At 38.2% G+C, this 19,801-nt stretch overlaps 1 protein-coding gene across 5 annotated transcripts in view; it reads left to right on the top strand.

Moving 5' to 3' along the window:
• Positions 1-19,801, top strand: part of SRPK2 (SRSF protein kinase 2) — a 148,701-nt gene that overhangs the window by 83,822 nt on the left and 45,078 nt on the right. For all 5 annotated transcript variants that reach the window (XM_030013305.2, XM_030013308.2, XM_030013307.2 and 2 more), the window contains one exon: positions 14,626-14,777. In XM_030013305.2, the coding sequence (XP_029869165.1) occupies positions 14,626-14,777 (152 nt within the window). The remainder of the gene's footprint in view (positions 1-14,625; positions 14,778-19,801) is intronic.

Here is a 19,801-nt window from a genome sequence, read left to right as displayed (position 1 = left end):
TTGAATGTCTGATGGAAACAGTCTGAGAATTCTTTAAGCCACTTCAGCCAGTCTGCAGGCCTTCAATGAAATCATAAATGTTGTATATATGTTCTCTGTTGCATATTATATAAATATTACTTAAGGTCTTTTCCTGCTTACATGGAACCTATATTGGCAGTAGGAATCAGGGCCAGTTTCCATGGCAGCACAGCGGCACTGGGAGAAAGGCTGATGCTGTGCTGTGGTTGGTATTTTTATGCAAGGGAAGAGATGCAGACCTACATTTTTAGATAGGAAATGTATTTCAAGGCACAAAAATATTTAATATTTTTTATAAATACGTTGAAAAAGTAGATCTGTATAACAATGGAAATTGAAACCTATTGTTTGCTGTTTGCAATAGAAAATTAATTTTTATTTTTATCTAACATTACAGAACAGCACTATTAAATATATACACAATTATTGCTGCTATATTTGCATGGAAATAGCAAGGAGTCTTCTGTGCTGATGACAAAGGAAGTTTTGTACTGGGGCAAAACAGAGACAAAATAGACTGAGTTTTGGCTTAGTCTCCTAGCCTTTTCAGTCTAGTTTTCACCTTCTGAACTCTTAGAATCATTTTCCAAAGGTCTTTGAGGACTTCCAGAAATTTATTTTTTTTAATGGCAATTTTATCCCTCTGATTTTCTTTGTTTTCTCTGGGTTTTCAAAAGATCATCCTCGCTTGTTTGTTCTTTCAACCCTCTGTTATCTTTCAGTGGTACTTAGTATACCTTTTTCTACTTTTTGCATGATCACAGGGAAGGGGAGAGCTCTGACACTGACTCCTGTATTTTTATTTTCCCCCTCTCTGTCACTGAGAATGGTGAGGAAGCCATGCCCCTTACTTGCTGAAGACTGTCCAGTAGTTCTGCACAATTGCTTCTCCCTGTGTATTTTTGCTTGCCATTTGTGTTATTAGGTGTCATCATTATTTCTTCAAGAAATGGTTGTACCTAAGGGGAATTCAGATGAAATTGGAAGAATTATGGACATTGTTTTACAAACTCTTCCATGTGTTTGTGAAGATTGCTGGTAGGGATAGACTGGGACATCAGATGATGCATGGTGAGGTGAAGAAAGTGAAGGTTGTGTTTAAGATAAACAAAAGGCTGCTTCTTATACTTCCCCTAGAAGTTATATTTCTGGAGAATTAAATCTACATTGAGATCTTCACGTAGTTATTTTCCTTTTTTATTAATGAAAAAGTTAGGAGTGAGGAAGGCATGATTTAAAGGTACAGGGGAGCTTTCTAGAAATGCTATGTTTTCTTTTGGGTACTGGAAGTCACTAAGGGAAAGGATTTCTAAAGCCTGTAGTTTCTCTTTTATCTTTGATGGGACTAGCGTGAAGCTTTGCTTATCTCTCTGCGTTTCTCTATGTGTCCAACACTGCAAAGTACTTTCTCCACCTCGGTGAAGTAGGATCTTCTGAGAAGTCAGAACCTTCTGAGAAGATGAACCCAGATGGGACCAGTATTCTTCAGAAGTGTGAAGGGCTCTGTTCATCTCAATGAATCATCATCTCTCTTTACCAACCCTAGCACTATACAGTTAGTCTGTATCTGGTGTTGCCTAGCAGGAATTCATCAAATGTCTAAGGGGAACTGATTTATCCTAACTGGGACTCTTGTAGAAATCCAAGTAGATAAAATGTTCACAGAGGAATATTAGCCTCTTCCCTATGTCTGGCACCCACACTATCAATCAGGATTAAGCTCAAAGGCATTTTACAGCTGTCCAAGGCTTGGCTGCCTTGTCATGCTGATGATTTAAAGATGTCTCACTTTATAGTGGAATGTCTCCATCCCATCCTGCAATCAGCATGTGTTTCAGCTATCATTTTTTCAGAGGTTTAGCAAATCAAAGCTCTAAGCGATAGCCTGTGTGTGCAGTGGCACTGACTGCATGTACATATTTTCACTGAGTAGAAAAACAACTTTGCCTCTGCAGTAACTATAGTTACATAAGGTGAGATGAGCCTGGTAGGCTTTTAGTTCCTCTTAGCTTCATCTCTTGAAACACAGTGGTTCAGCTCTGAGTTTCCTTCAGCTCTTTTCCATCCATCATTGCCGATAGTCTATGTAGCTTCTTGAAGACTTCTCTGAGGCGTGTCAGATAACTGAGCCAATGTTGGAGTAGAGTTTAGCTGGCTTTGGCACTGACTCAGCTTAGTGAAGTCAAGGCAATACATTGCAAACATACGTAGTGTGTCTTAGTTTTAGCACCAGTCAGATCAGAAGCTTTGCCACCACCATAACACCTTAATGTTTCCATTTTGAGCAGCAGTAAACTTAGTGTTTCTTGGACCTCAGTCTCTGCTTGTAGTATGTCATGGGTTTGAAGTCATGATGTCACCATCCTTTACTGTCATTAGGACTTAGCACCAGAGTGTTTCTGATGTTTACTGTGCCATGCCAATAATCCTGGGCATTTGACTTTTGAAACCTGGAATTGCAAAGTTCTTCAGTTTTGCAAACAGCTCTGTGTAGTGATCACGTGCAGACACCACTTTCCTTCCCTGAGAAACCCTGAGATGGGGTTACTCATGGGTAAGAGGTGAACTGGAGGTGATAGCCTCCCAGTAGTAATAGTTGCTATCCACTTCCTGTTGTAAACTGGGTTCAGAATTTACCTTTACAAGAGGAGCTTCCTTTCCTGAGGCGTACAGTTTACTTACCTGGTAGGGGAAACTTCAGTCACAGCGTTCTGGTATCAGGGCGTAGGATATGGAAAGATCTCACTCTAGGAGGCAGATGCATCTTTGCAGTTTCATCTTCTCTACAAGTGAGAACGTTCATCTGGGATACCATGACAGCTGGGATTCCTTGAGTGCTTTTTCCACCATGGATGAGACTCTTGCTGTTAGAAATAGGAATATTCCAGTAAGTGAGTCATCCAGCATCCATGCTGTGAGGTAAAGCGTGCCAAGGCTGGGATGAGTCAGATGGTCTGATAACCCTTATTCTCAGACTTGCTGACACAAAAGAGATTCTGAAAACCTCATCAGGAATTGTAACAGTATTTGTTATCCAAAACTGCCTCATCCAAGCCAGCTGAACCAGCTGGACAGGACTCTAAAATACTGAAGTGTGTTCGCTAACTCTCCTGAAATGGCTGCTGCTTGTTGAAGATCCAGTCAAATGAAAGGACTTTCACTTGCAAGCTTCAAAAAAAAATGGAGAGCTCTAAAATGGGCTTTACAACCCACAAGACAAATGGTTGATGGGAATAAGGGATTGAAAGGCATTTGCCTGGGAATGTTGAATAGGCAACAAGGCACATGGAGGAATCTTACGGACTGAGGGATAATGACCTCTGCACTGAGGTAACATGTGACAGGAGAGGACACTGAATGCGGTGGCTTTTGGAAACCTATGTTGTGAAATTTGCATAAAATAAATAAAAGATGCCATGTTCCATAAGGTGGTTGGGTAAGAGATCAGCTGTAAATTTTGCATTAAAGAGTATGCAAAGTAAAGCGAAAAAAATATTCAGGTCTAGGCACTTTAAGAAAGATACTTTTTTTTTTCCTCAGGAACTGAAGTTAATGTTTTCTTCTAGATCAATTTATCAAACAGTTATCCAAACAAAAAGTGTTTCCATGTGTCTGAACAGTAATAATTGCTACCGCTTCTATGAAAACAAGAAGACAGAAGGATCAAGGGTCATGAATTGCATAGTGTATTACCTGAGAAGAAAATGAAGAAGGCCTCATTGAGTCAGCCTTATTACCATGTGAAAGTCCTCATACTGGAGATGAAAAGCCAGTCTCTTCTGGACTGTAATTCGGAGCTAAAGAGTGACCATGTTCTTGATTCCTTTTCTTTTAATCTCTATGAAACTGCTGCTCCAAAAACTGTCTCCCAGAGGCAGGAAAGCTCAGCAAAGCCACTGTGCAGATCTAAGCAGACCAGCAAAAATGTGCCATGTTTGTGCTTACTGGCAGCTCATTTCTTGGTCCTGGCTTAGCCATGGTCAGTGTCCAGGTTTCAGAATTATGTTCTTGCTTATGATAATACTAGATATAGAAGAATGGATGCTCAAATTTTGTTTGCCTCCAGGTATAGGTGCAGCCCTCAAAGTATTTGAGGCCATATTTTAAAATATGGCATATTTAAAACCAGCTGCTCATTATTTATCTGTATTTGGGTGAGAATGGGTTTTTGTGAAAAACGAGTCTGTAATTTTGCCATTTTCTTGCTTTTGACTGCTGCTGGACTTTGCAGTTTCTTTGCTGCTTTTATGTATTTCTGTTATGAAAACGGATGCTTAAATTAACATGAACAAGCAATATATAGAGAGAAACTCAAAGAAGGCATTTCATATATTGTACTTACGGCCATATATACCCAAAATGGAAGAATTTTAGTAACTTTTGAACACTGGCAAAAAGTTTTTGAATGATAGGCATATTTGCAACTTAAGTCTAATATTTAAGGTAAAAAGTTCTAAATTGCTCTGGTTTAGCTTGTTTTTGTTATTTACTAATACTGCAGTGCAAGCATAGGTACCTTCATAAAATGCTAGTAGGAATTGTGAAGGGATTTGTTAAAATTCTTGTAAAGTTACCTGGAGGAGATGTTACTAGCATTTGGAAGTTTGGGAGCAAGAGGTACTCTGCTGCTGACTGCGTTTGATACTAAGTGAAGGGTTAGAATTCCACTGTTCCTATGAAATCTTTTCTACTAGGCTGTTAAATAGGTAAAAAGGGGTGTGAAACACTGCATTTGTTGATTTACTCCTCCTCATTTTGCTTAAGAGTATCACAGTTGTCTTCCTCTGGTTTCTAACACATATAAATGGAATATATAGTTCCTTGTACTGTATGTATGTTTATATTAACTCTAACGAAGTTGTTGGCTTGTACTGATAAGCAAAGACTAAATCCCATGTTTCATAATTTAGTTATGAATTCATATTTGAGTCCATCTTTGACTTCAAAGGGTTGTTGACTTAAGGAGTTTTGATCCCAAATTAAGTTAAATCTACTAACTTTTCCAGGGGCGGCTAGGGCCATTGGAGAGCAGAGGGTACTTCTTCCCCCTCCCCTTCAAAACTTGCAAATTTGTTGGTAGTGGCAACTGTAAGATACTGAAGCAACAAAGCATGTTTTCTGATTATCTTATTAATAGAAAGACTAGAAACACTATAATTTAACATGCCAAAGAGAAAGTCAGAAATTAATACTACAACGTAACATGCCAAAAAGAAAGTAAATAATTAATTTCCATTTATACACTTGTGAGTCATTCTGTTAAAAGGGATCAGTCACACAGCTTAACCATAGTAAGAGGAAAAAGAAGTCAAGGCAAATAGTGGCTACTTCTGTTACCACGTGCCAGTGTTTCCTGTCACGTCTTCTGATTGTTCAGAAGTGGAGGTGCATATGCAGGGAGATGGAGGAAGGAGCTGTGCAGTGTGAGAAAGGGCTCTTGTTCCAAGAGGATTTGGAAAAGGTGAAGATTCATATGTGGTTTATGAGACTGGCTTGGTTTTTAACTAGGTTTTTATCATTGCATTGAAGTGATATTCCTTATGTGACTTCAGGTAGAGACTTCATTTTGGCATGTTAGGATGCATATATAAGAAACTCTGTATTCTCCATTGATCAGTACATATTCCACAGAGTTATGACAGCTGTGTTTCTCCTCTTTGACTTTTAGGAATTTGTGCATTTTTAATTTTATTTTTTTTAATAACTTTGTCAGTCTTTACAACACTTTACCGGTGACTACAAATATGGGTAAAGTGCAAGCTGCTGAGAGTACCTCTAGGTATCTTCTTTCTGTGTCACCAGCTGGGTCTGTTTTTTCTTTTTTAACTGTTGACTTTTCCTCTGCAAGTCTGTAATGGATGACTGGTCTAGAAAGTAGAACTGTGCAAGAAAAACAGTATTTGAGGAAGAAAACATAATACCTTGGCAAGTTCAGTTAAGATTGAGGCTTCCTGGGTAGATTTGGCTTCTGCTTTGCCATCTTAAGAACATTTTAACGGAACTGCATGTGTTTGAGAACAAAATTTCCTTTGGGACTGACTTTCAGAGCTTGAAATCAGTTACTTCTGGGAACTTGGTGTAACTCTGTGTCAGAGAAAGCCCCAAAGAGCTACCTCCTGTAATGTCTACAAACATGGCAGACCTTACTGCTTCATGTTAGTGTGATTTGATATAATGGTAGGCTGCTGCTGGTTCCCCTCAGCTCTATCCTTGGCGAGGTGCTCCTCCTGCTCGCCTTGCCTCCGATGTGGCTGCAGAGGAGGGAGCCCACTTCATGGGTTCGTTATCCATCGTGGCTGTGTAATCGCTAGATCCAGCACTGAGGCAAGGGAGAGGCTCTATGGTGAGTGGAAAACAAGAAGGATCTCTCTTTGCACCAGCACTCTGCTGCTAGGCTGGGGTGGTGGCATGATAAGGCTGCAGTACTAGCTGCTTGAAATGGTATTTATTTGTAGTACCCGTTATTTTGAATGGAAGAAGGCAGAGTTCCTTGGCATTTTACCTTGACTTTGGGCATACATTGAAACCCAAGGTTGCCTCCAAAAGGCTAGTAAGCAAGATGGCAATGAAAAATGCATTCTCTGTCTTGTTGTTTGTTTGAGGTTACAGAAGTTACTGTGTCTCAGCCTGCTCTGTTCCAGGAGGGTTTTCCACTGGTGCTTTGATTGATGTTTGACAGTATGACGGTATTTTTCAAAGGAATGCTAGCAGTACCAGGAGGAATGATAATTTTGTTTGATAATGACCAGATGTAGAAACTGTTTCATGCTTGTGACATGCCAGCAGTCTCTCTTTTTATGCATGGATTTTCTAGAATCGGAAATTGTAGTGTAGTTTTGCACTTGTATAAGAATACAAATAGCGCTTTTCATGTAAAGCATTAACAATTTTTTGTAGTTAGTTAAAAACATGTCTCCTTATGCTCTGTTTCCTTCTGGATTTGTAGACTTTGTTCCTAAAAACAGTAAGATGACCTCTGGCATAATTAAAATAATTATAATATTAAATTACAAATAATTTATCATAACTATTAAAATGTAAAATTATTTGGAATTATAACCAATTTAAAGTCTTACGTGAAATATGCAATATCATTTTGTTCCTTGAGCAAGAACTTTGGGGTTGTTTTGATCTTTCTTGTGTTTTTGTTGCTTGTTGTATGTGTGTGGATTTATTTAGAAAGCCTTCATTTAAGGCTGCCTTTGGTTCAAAGAGCTCACTGTTAGAAGGTACCTGTCTAATTAAGCTAAATCTGCATTTGGGAGAAAGAACAAGCAAGAGTTCCACTACTAAAGCAGACACCATTTGAGCAAATGAGAAAGAGATCCAAATAACTGAGTCCTTAAGCAGTTAATAACAGCTGTAAGAGATTTCAGACTTTAAGCTCTACAGCACCTGAGAGCCTTGCCTGGGAGCATGAAAGATTTTGCCTTCTGAAGCTGGAGGGGAGCATAGCTGGAGCTCATTCCAGATGGACCCACACCTACTCATAGATTTCTTAAAGCTCACATCTCTTAGGAGGTTTACAGCACACTTCTTCTGATGTTTACCCTCCCCCTGCCTCCTTTTTTTTCTTTCTCTTCAATTTGAAATTTCCCCAAAGAGCCTTTGTGAACATGTCAGGAGGTTTGTAACATTGTTGGAATACAGTTTATTCAAAATTTCATTTTATTAAATATATGGAGTCATTCAACTTCCTTTTAATAGCATTTTCTATTAGCAAAAAACTTCTATGGGTGTGTTAATCTGAAAATTTTAAGAATTTTGTTTTCCCCTCAGATTGAGGCAGTTCTTAGCTTAACCACACCAATTTCTGCCTCCCTCCCGAATTTTTTTTCATTTGATTCACTCTGTTTTCCTTCTGAGATAATGCTCTCCTAAAAGTAGGAGAATCGAGTGCAGGTTTTAGCCGCATTCAAGGTAAAGTTCTGTTTACCTAAAAGTAGTCTTTAAGTTAATAAATTCAGTAGTTCACCATGCCTACAGTACAGTGTTCATAGAGAACAAGGACTCCTGTTATATGCCTGTTACCCATGGAAAACAGCATGAGGCTTTCTTCGAGTAATCTTGTTGTATAGCAGTCTTGCTTGCAATGCATTATTGTCCGTTACTTGATAATAACAATAAAACCACTTTTTTGTCTATGAGGGTTTTGTTTTTTAGTAATGGAAGTCATTAATTTGTTGAGGAAGAGGAAGGAATGTCTGACAATGAAGTGACAGCATGAGGTCAGACCCAAGGTGCAGCTATGTTTCCTCTGGCCAGGAGCAATTGCCTCGGGAAGAGCGCTGGGTTGCACCCCGATGTGCTGAGTACTTTCCCAACTCCACCGATCTCAGGCTGCTGGGCTTCATGAGTCAAAGGCAGTTTTGTATTCTCTATCGGTTGATTTTCCTTCCATGAGTTTTTCTGAGCCCTGTTTGAACTTAGATAATTTCTCCTATCCATGATATCCGAGGAAAAAAGGTGGGTTTAGTTTTTAACATCATGTTGCATGAGTAATTTCTTTTTCTTTAGATTTTTTGTCAACTTGGCTCAATTTGTGTGGGGAGAGGCAGTGAACAGTCATTTCCTATTCTTTTTCTCTGTGCCTCTCAAGATTTTATAGATCTCCGCTGTCTGTTTTCCTGGCTGAAGAGTTCTGGTATGTTCAGATGCTTCCCATATGGAAGGCATTTTGTGTTTTTAATTACCCTCGCTGGTCTTGTTTTACCCTTTCTAGAACAGAAGAATAGGAAACAACCACAACCCAACAACATCAACAGCCAAAAACCTAAATGGTTCTTGCTGAATTTCTCATGGTATAATTTTCCAAGCATTTTCAGGTTTTAATGTTATGGAGATTGCTTTTACTGTTGGCTTCTCCCCAGCTGGAATGTGGAGCGACGTGTCTATGATGGAGAACAGTAAATTTGTCAGTAATTTTACATTTCTTAAAAGTGGGCAATTTATTTTCTGTAAGACTCCATACAGGGTTTTGGCATACTTTGCTTCAGGTTCACTGTAGAAGAGAAATGCTTCAGCTTTTCTTTTGTCTTTTGCTAAAGTATTCCCTCTAAGAGCAGGTTGAAAATAGGATGTAATTGTATTTTGACTGGACTCTGCTGTAAATTTATTTTTGCCCATTTAAGAGAGAGTAATTAAAACATCCTGGCTAGTGTTTGTTAATTGTTTGTAATGCTTCTTTCAATACAATTACAAGGTTTGTCATTGTAGCCTGTGGAGATGGTCAGTTCTCTGCATACCTACTGACAGAATAATGTCAGTCTAGAAATGGTGTGTCATCTTCCTCTATTAATTAAGTGTTCATGCTTGGATGGTGATGAATAACATAGTAGTGGTAGACCACAGGGTACGAAGTGATTACTTCAGAAAAAAGAAAAAGAGGTTTACTGTACGCCTCTGCATGCATGTGTTACCTAATGAATGTCACTACATACAACATTTTAGGAAATAAGAGTAACAACTTGATATAATGCAGCTGTTGAATAGCTTGTTATGTTATGATAGTTTTTGACAATTATGTTTCTGAAAAGGAAATGGAGGTTAGCATACATATTTATTACTCATAGCTTGCTTAATGGCTGAATTTTTAATGCCAAAGATGTTTTAAAGTCCACTTTGAAGAAAAAATAATTCACAGTTTAACAAACTCAATACTGGAAAAATGAAATATAAGTTGAATAAAGTATATATTCATGCCATACATTGCAAAGGAAGGTATTGTTGAAACATTCATCATAGCTTATCTTTCCAATTCAATAAAAGAACTACTAAGAAATAGCAAAACTGGAGTTCTCTCATTGACTGATGTCCTACCTAACACTGAAATTGTGTATTGGCAGACGAGCAAGCATTGGTGATGCCAGGATGAGTTATTCAAGTTCTAGGCAGAATTTAAGCCGCCAAGTCAAGTGATGAAGACTTGATCTTTATGTATGTCCCAGAAATGTAAAAGTGAACAAAACCAAAGAACAATGCTAAGAATCCCTTGCCAAGAATCCTAAACTGAAGCAAAAAATGGCAAAATAAGCCAATAATGCAGAATTAGCAGTCAGACTGATGTAACTCAGCAGCATTTCTTTCCTTCACCCTTCTTCATGTACTATTATTTGATTGCTTCAAAAGGTGCAAGCAAAGCTAAAAGGACAAATCAAAGATCTTCCTCAGTTTAAATCAGTGTTTTGTTATTTGCAGATAAAATCATAAATAACTCCAGAAGGAAATAAAGTAGTATCTTTCCTTCCTTCCTGATGTCCACAAAGGACAGTAAGAAAACACTCCTGAATACCAAATACAACTAGGATTGGAAACAGGAAAAAAATAACCCTTTTCAAAACAAAATCAAATATAGTAGCTTGAGAGAGACTCAGAAGCAGCTCTATTTTCTTAATCTGTTTCCCTAGGAATAAATTCAAATACTGGCTTTTTTGAAATCTTGGGTTGTACACTTCCTCACTCTCTTGGAGGGAGATTCTTGGTTTACCTTGATGTTTATTTCAAAATGAGCGACAAAATGTGTGAAATTCAATGCCAGAAATGCTTTCAATTCTCTTTAAAGTATTATCTTTATCATGTAAAGAAATACAGCAAGTAGTTGTTATCTTAAAAGACAAAATTGGCACAACTTCAGTGGGTTTTTGAACTTACGACCCTTGTATTGCCCTAGCCTACCCTAGGTTTTGATATATTTGTACTGTCTTACATGACCAAAATAGTAACATGGAAACTTGTGGTCAGAACAAAGTAAAATGATAGTACCGTCCAAAATAAGGACTTCAGTCACTGGTAGTCACTGTGTTACCTGGCACGCTGCTTTCAGATACATTGATGAAGTGCAGGCTGTTTTACTATGCTTTTATTTTTCGTGCTCATCATTAGCATTATTAGTTTTTAAGTGTTCACAGTGGGATTGCGTGCACCCTCAGCAAGTTTGCTGAGAACACCAAGCTGTGTGGTGCGGTCGACACGCTGGGGGGAAGGGATGCCATCCAGAGGGACCTTGACAGGCTTGAGAGGTGGGCTCATGTGAACCTCCTGAAGTTCAACAAGGCCAAGCACAAGGTCCTGCACATTGGTCAGGCCAATCCCAAGCACAAATACAGGCTGGGCAATCAATGGATTGAGAGCAGCCCTGCAGAGAAGGACTTGGGGCTGTTGGTTGACGAGAAGCTCAACATGACCCACCAATGTGCCTTTGCAGCCCAGAAAGCCAACCGTATCCTGGGCTGCATCAAAAGAAGCATAACCAGCAGGTCAAGGGAGATGATTCTTCCCCCCTACTCCACTCTGGTGAGACCCCACCTGGAGTACTGCATTCAGCTCTGGGGCCCCCAACATCAGAAGGACATGGACCAGTTGGAGCGGGTGCAGAGGAGGGCCACAAAGATGATCCGAGGGCAGGAGCACCTCCCCTATGAAGACAGGCTGAGAGAGTTGAGGTTGTTCAGCCTGGAGAAGAGAAGGTTCCAGGGAGACCTTCTAGCAGCCTTCCAGTACTTAAAGGGGGCCTACAAGAAAGATGAGGAGGGACTCTTTATCAGGGCCTGTAGTGATAGGACAAGGGGTAATGGCTTTAAAGTGAAAGAGGGTGAATTTAGATTAGATGTAAGGAAGAAGTTCTTCACTGTGAGGGTGTTGAGGCACTGGCAGAGGTTGCCCAGAGAGGCTGTGGATGCCCCATCCCTGGAAGTGTTCAAGGCCAGGTTGGATGGGGCTTTGAGCAACCTGGTCTAGTGGAAGGTGTCCCTGCCCATGGCAGGGGGGTTGGAACTCGATGACCTTTAAGGTCCCTTCCAAGCCAAACCATTCTATGATTTTTGATCTGTGTATCCAGAATGGTCTTGTGCCCAGCAGATGAGGTTACAAGGTTTTTAATGCAGATCCTTATACTATGATTTGTTTGATTAAAGCTTTCTGCCAACAACAGAGTGGGCATGGGGGCCGTCAGCTTGCTGACACTGTTACCGAAATCCAGAATAAAACTCCTTAACAGCAATGAGAAGTTAAGAAGCAGGCACTCCTTTATTGCAGCGCTGGGCACACGGGGGATCGCTCCACCTGTGTGCACCTGTCTAGTCTATCTGTGCAGGTTAAATACACACCTGTTATACATATTCACTGAATTTCTGGAAAATGTTATACATAATCATTAACTTTCTGATAAATCATTAGCATATGTAAATGTCTCTTCACGCAGGCGCAGTGAAGGTCTCTGGTGGTCTTCCATAGTCTTCCTCACTTGTCCGCTTCTTGACCTCTCAGGTGATTCTGTGCAGTACGATTCTCACCATCATCTATATTAGTTTACATAAAAATGCGTACTATGTCTATTCTTAAATGTAACTTTTCTAATAATTGGTCCTTCAGTCACACCATCTTATTAATATTCTTATGTTAAAACAATCATTGGTTAATATCACTTAACTCTACTGATTAGAATCCTCGATAATTAGATCGAGGTGGGAAGGGTAAGGGGTTTCCAAGCAGCAAACTGCTGTCCATAAAGGTTTCCTTAGTTTCCTAAAAGAAGATGCTACAAATCAACAAATCTTTGTCAAAGTTTCTGTGGTTAACTGATTTTAGACAATACTTGAATTCTTATGGTTACACATAGTACATTTTCTAAAGTTCCTAAGTTCCTATGACTACATTTCAAACTTAACACTCCCATACCTATGCTTCACAATTTTCTACTTCTTAATCAAACCAAACTCTTTTATGTGATTAAATTTTGATTTCTTTACCAGAATATTTGCAACAACACCAGGAAACCTGGCTGTTGGAGGGCCATTAATCTAAACGTGTAGTAAGATTAACTGGTCAGAGAATGTACTGTACCTTCCATTTGCTGTATCAATTTACTTTCCTCGCAGTGTACAATATAGAGACATCTGTTGAGAACAAAAGAGGAAAGATAAAGGCAAAAAGCGCATAATTTATGTAAGTAGGAGCACATGCAAACGTATTTAATGTTTATCCTACAAATGGATCCCTTCTCTCTCTTCCATTCTGTGCTAAGCTTTATGTGGTTAAAAATTACATAAATGTATTTATTTGGGTAGATTTCTTATCATAGCTTGAACCATTATTCCTTTTTAAATCTGACCATTTACTGAACGAATAGAAGAATGTTGTTATCTGAAAGGAGTAGCAGGCAGAGAAATTTGGTATGCATGCAACTTCCAGTGATGTCCTTTAAAGCAAAGGCGTAATAGCAGCTGTTGTGCAGGCAGTGCATGTTGCCAGTGGAATTTATTTCTGACTAACTGTGTACTCTTTGACTCTAAATGCTCTGTCTGTATTGAAGAATTGCAGTGTGTAAAAAGAAAAAGTGTTGGGGGAATTATAAGGAGGAGGACTATAGGAGTAGGATAAACATAAATACAGTTTTTACTAATGATCTAGCAAGTATTAGAATCTAAATTTTAGGAGCTGAAAAACTAGTAAATTACAGATTTCTGTTTTCTTAATTGTATGAATGCCAAAGTACTGTTAATATGGTGTTTTTCAGATGGCTTACATTTGAAGTAGATATAAATGCAAATTATAGCAGCTTTTGATGGAACAAATGCTTTAAGTTACTTTGCAAATGTATTTTGCAAGTATGTTATTTGGCAAATATATATATTTTTTTTTTAATTTGTATGAAGTACGAATACAAAAAAATAACAGCGTCAACCTGTTTGGAGAACACTTTCTTAACTATTTGTCCAACAGGTGTGCCTCAACCCTGGATTTCATTTTTTATGTGTGTTGAAAATACTCAGAATTTTGAAATGTGAGTAATTTGTAGGTGTTCAGAAATACCAAGTACAGCCTTTCTCCGAATATGATATAAAACTTATTTCTCCCCCCCCCCCAAACTGGAGATGCAAGACAGTCAGAAAAACGTTTCTTGGTTGGTGGTGTTGGGTTTTGGTTGTTTTGGGTGTATTTTTGTTTTGTTTTGGGTTGTTTCTTTTTTTTTTTTTCCCCAATTAATGCATATTAAAGCATGCTCTGTGTGTTCTGGGAGTGCATCGTAGGCTACCTAGGAAGATTAATTTTTCTCTCTTACTTCCTGATAGCTGTTTTCAGTATTCTGTATACTGATACAGCTTTCCATAGTCTTGGCAGCAGCTACAGATGAGAAGTGCATTAAGTCATCTGGTTTGGGTCAGTGTCACTAGAAGATTGTTTCTTGCTGTGTATTAATGAGATCTTTCTTCCTTTAACTAGCAGGCAGGAGCTTTTGAGTAACCTGATATTCTCTAAAAAATACTTCTTCTCAATCATGCTCAAGAAGATAGGTCTAACATCTCGTTTGCTCATTAGGAATCCTAAAAGCTTGTCTGTATCTGGTTATATTCTTTATATATCTTTTTGCAAACTGTTCCAGCGAGTAAGTCCAAATTGACTCGAGACCTGCTTTTGGTCTGGTCAGGTGCATCTCTGTCCATGCCTCCCTAGGGTCCCACAGGTGATACGAAAGATCACAGTGAGAACATAAGTGAGACAAGCTTCACTGGTATTTCCCAAGGCATTTTTTTCCTCCCCTCTGAAGGGTTGGGTTACCCCTGTGAGGAAGCTCTTTACTAAGTGTGCTCTCTCTTTCATTTCCAGGCCAGAGCCTCAACAGAAAGCTCCCTCTGCACCTCCACCTCCACCCCCCCCCCCACCTCCGCCCCTGCCAGAGCCCACCCCGCCAGAGCCAGAGGAGGAGATTTTAGGGTCCGATGATGAGGAGCAAGAGGATCCTGCAGATTACTGTAAAGGTGTGTGCATTCAGCAGTGTCGATGAGGGTAAACTTTGTCATGCAAGTCTTAACACTGGTTCTACAGAGGTTTTTAAAGACCTGATCTTTAATTACAGAATTTGCTTATACAAGAATTACAAACAACTGCTCATTACAGGTCCAGATGCACAACTGTCTTCAGCTTTACTTTTTCACTTAGCTTATTTATACATTTTGCAATAAAATATGAATATTGCCTCCTTGTTTTCTTCCTGATGTCCTAGTTATAAGAATGGAGAAGAAACTTTTCTTGATTGATGTTAGTTGTAGGAGAAACAAAACTACCCACACCAAAATAAGCAACCCCTTACACACTCCGAAAGGTTCTAAAATGCCTTAATGCCTTTAACAACATTAACTACATTTAGTTTTTAATCTAGATCTTTTTTTTCCTGTTCTTCTCTCACCTGCACCAGCCCAAGAAGTTACATGCTGCTTTTTCGCATGTTGTCTTTTAGAGCCCTCAGCATTGTCTGAGGCTCTCTACATCTTCATTTTAGCTCTTGATTTCCTTAATATTTGTAGTTGCTTATATTAATTTTTTAAGTAGCGTTAAATGCATAAAAACATGTGACTGCAGTACAACAGCGTCAGTACAACAGCGTCAATACTCAAGTTTGTTTTAATGTCACTGCTACAGTTGCAAGTCTGTTCCCATTAGGGTAAAATGTATAGTGTTCTTATATGAAAAATCATAAATAACAGGTCTGTCAACTTTGGGTTATCTATCATAGTAGATTTCAAGGATATAAGTGTACTTTAGGAAACATCAAAGTTTTATCACTTCAGATTAATGTTTTTGAACAGCCAAAAAGCACTGTATACACATTGACTATGTCTGATATTCTGTATTCCTCATATCAAGAAACACTTTTTGTGTCAAATATGATGATGTCTTCTTAATCAGAAGTTTCTATGTAAGCCTAGAGATGCGCCATTTTAAGAATCCCCTCTCCCAGCCTGGAACAAGTTGGTTTGTATTTTCATATTTAACAAGTGAAAGTCACTATTTCATTTTGGTGTAAGAAGTTTTATTAATATGTGATACTTCAAATGTTTAAGTGGCTTACAGATACCAATAGTGAAAACCAAACAGTAAACTCAAACTAAATGTTGAAGTCTGCAACAGGGAAAAGAAAAACATATTGCTAAAGCATGTTTGTATTTTTTAAAAAATTATTTCTGTTGCAGCACTTTTGTTCCTTAAGATAACTCTTTTGGTATCTGTAACATCTTCCATCAGTGAGTAAGGATTTGTTGTTTAAACATCTGTTTACTTATAAACATCTGTATTTCCTTGAGATTAAGTGTTTCAAGGCCCCCACTTAATTCTTCCCTGAAGTAAGGGCTGCATTTAATTTCAAACAATCCATTGTTGTCTGTGTTCCAGTATCTCTTGCAAAATGTCACCATCTGGAGAAGCTAGATCACAAAACAAACAAACAAAAATGGTCGAAAAATAAGTTTACCAGCCTCCTTATGAGTTACCTGTTTAACTAAAGTCTCTGTGACTATAGCAGGTCAGTAGTGAGATTTGTATGCTTTTAAAATGAACTACATGTTACACTAAGAATACTTGCAGCTTTCCTGAAAAATTAAAGGGAACTTCTGTACACTTAAAGGTTCTTCTGAATTCTTCTGGTCTTGAAGTTCTGAATTAATGGAAGTATATTAAAGATGGTTCAAGCTTTGGTTAATTTGGATGTCATAATCATTATTTGTTTCTGCGAGAACAGTGCTTTTGTTGCTCCAGTAGATGATTTACCCATTTTCTGACCGTAATTTCCTGTAAGACTGATGGGTACGTTTCCTTCTTTTAGTCTGCTGGAGTTGAAGTAAAGGGAAGGTCACCATAAGAATCTGAACTGAATGGCCGGATTGGGATGATCTGGGGCCATACAGACTTTCTGTTTGTTTATTTTATATTCAGTATGGGGAATGAATAAGTTATTTGGGAAAGAATTCCAGGGATAGCTCTTAGAAACATTATTTCCATTTTTTTTGAGAGGTGTTTCATTAGTTTGAATATGTTTTTCTGGTTTGGGTAATCTTACCTGTATTTACAGAGTGGAAGATAAATATTTGGAAATTATCATTTATTACTGGATTGTCTCTCTTCTTCCTAATTTTATATGCAAAATGGCAATCTCCCAGGATTCTTGAGTGAGGCACAGAGCATACTTCATCTGTTCTCCACCCCAGTCTGAAGTTTCACAGGAGGGCAATTTTCATGAGGGTGTATATCATTAATTTTTTAAATGAGTTCAACTTTTCACCTGTTACCCTGGCAATGGGAAGTACAGTTATTTTTGTTACTGATTTTTATTTTTTTTTAAGGATATGTTAGTATATTCTGGGCTCACATCTTAGCCACATTACATGGTGGTTAGTAAGTAGTCATAATAGTGTTTTTAATCAGGAAATTGCATTAGTTTGAATTAGCACCTGATGTGAAAGAGACAACTAACAGCCATAGGTGTAAAGCAGACTAACCTCTCTTCCCCAGGGGCTTCCTCCAGGGCCTGTTTAAATCTGTGAAATGACTTCTGTTGGTGTCACTGAATTTACATTAAATGCTTTTCAAATCTTTAAGGAATGGAAATATCAAAAGTCCAACTATGTGTATTTTCAAGGGGTACTTAGACACTGAAGCTAGTTTTTCGAAATTTCTGAAAAGCCTTGAAACACTTGGAGACTTTTTTCAAGAGCCTGTTGTGTCATGGATGTAATTGGAATTCTTTGCTTCTCTGATCATCTGCTTTGCCCCCTGGAGATGTCTCCCATTCATCCAGTTCACAAAGGGAATAATTCCCTATACAAGCATAGAACTAGCCAACTACAATTACCAATACATTCAGGAGACGTTTAGGAATAATGATCTCATTTTTCTGACCCTCTTTCTTGAGTGCATGTAGCTAGCTATCTATCTGTGAGAGAGACTTTTTTTTTTGTGCTGCAGTGAATAGCACAACAATTTTTTTTTGTTGTTATTACATTATCAGCAGTGCCACTTATACATTGTATATTTTCAAAGACCAATATTGTTTTTCCAAAAGTACATCATTATTTTCAACCCATTAATTTTGCATAGATGCTTTCTTGTTACTACTATATAGAAATATTTTCTGTATCATGAAGAACTTAAATAATTACATTCATCATAGGATGACACAAGTTTTTAAAATGCATTTAACTAAGCGTGTTGTTACCTGGTTGTCCACAACCTGTAAATGGGTATGTTGCTGACATGAATAATCAGGGAGTAACATGTACAGGAACGGTGATCGATTATTTCCAAAACTGCTCCTGTTCTGGCTTAGGACAGTAGAAAGTATCTTGTGAAGTATATATACTCAGAGAATATGCTACCGCTATTGGTATCTGTAGCATATGCTGGTGTATTGCTATAATTAGTTATGACAGTGCTGTAGGGACCAAAATAACGCGGCTTTTACATATATAGTATTGTTATTCTTGCAATATGTAGATTTTACTAAAACAACTTACCAACCCCCAGTTTATTAACTTGACTTCAGTGTCTTTGACTGATTTCCTGTGTAGGGTGTTCTCTCTCCTGTCTGTGATGGGAAGAAACTATCCCAAGTTTTTGATTGTTTTTGACCCTTTGGACCCTTTGAAGCAGAAGTACGCCAAAAGCTATCTGCAGAGAGGCAGACTTACAAGGCACTTGTTTACCTGAACTATTCTTAGAAACATGTTTACCTGTATTTAAATCCTTCATCACTGAGTGTTATGCTGTTAACATGTTAAAAAAAACAAATATTTTGTTTAGTGCAAAAAAATTACTTCTGGACATTGTTTTATATATCTGAAGGCTCACTAACACCCTTCTGGCAGTACAAAAAGCTGCATAAATTGTGAGTGTTTTCATATACATCTGAAGCCATATAACTGTTAAGGAATGATTTAATAGGACTAGATATTTAGGAAAGTTGTAAAATGTTTTATGTAATGTATGTTTTATGTAATTCTTGCTGTCAGGTCAGCAGACTTGATTCACTTCACAAATGCAAACCCTTTCAGTAATGGAAAGGTAGAATTGCTGTATGTTCTTTTAATCTTCCACTCACATCTATCACTTCATCATCCTGGATAGAGTTTTATGGAAAGAACTGACCAAAGAGTAATAATTTTATTTTTTAAACCAGTCAATAGCTGTCTTAAAATATGATAATATTATTCAGATTTTAAAATATTTTCATCAGCTGTTACTGCAAGGATGGTTAAATAGACAATCCAATTAAAGTTTAGTTTTGTTTTTAATGTTTTTATCAGTATGGATTTGTATATGTTAGTTTATTCAGCAAAATTTATATAATAATGAAGCTTCAATAGACTTGGGCTTCATATGTGGCTGATACTGTTTCTTTTTGCAAATAAAGTGGACAGCATAATAGTCAACACTTAGTAGGTCTGTGTCCCCCATCCTTTTCTGGAGTGTAAATCTAGTCTGGTGTTCCAAAAGTTAATTCTTTTTTGTTGGAAAGTAAGAAGTTCCTGGTTGGCAGAGCTGTGCATTCTTACTGAGGTTGACACAATTCTGCAGTAGAAATGAAGGTAGCTTTTTAGGTTGCTAGGTGAGTTGTTCTGGCAGCTTTTCATGAACATTTTCTCCCCAGTGATGGAGGGGAGGGTAGGTCTTCCCGCAAGGGGGAGTCCTGGGACTTAGTCCTAGTCTGGGTCCATATGTCTTGGTCCTCCTGCAATGCCCTGTACTGCTCCTGAACTAGGGCCTTTGTTTTCCTTTGCCCTTTTTTAACTGAAAATGTTGGTGTCTGTATACCTAAAGTTGTGAAGTGCAATACTGTGTGTGATAGTAAGTATATAATTCTCACAGGTTAAAAGTCTAAAGGTTGTTCTCATATCTGGGTCTTCATAGATTTGTGCAAAATTTTCATGGAAAAGATGAAACTTCAACACCTTACTGCTAGGCTGGGGTTGCTGAGACTGCACTCTCTGTGTCTGTCCGTGCTACCTATGCA

This window comes from Aquila chrysaetos, chromosome 5, assembly GCF_900496995.4.
Source record: "Aquila chrysaetos chrysaetos chromosome 5, bAquChr1.4, whole genome shotgun sequence".
Lineage (NCBI taxonomy): Eukaryota > Metazoa > Chordata > Aves > Accipitriformes > Accipitridae > Aquila > Aquila chrysaetos.
This window is presented reverse-complemented; position numbering and strand designations above follow the sequence as displayed.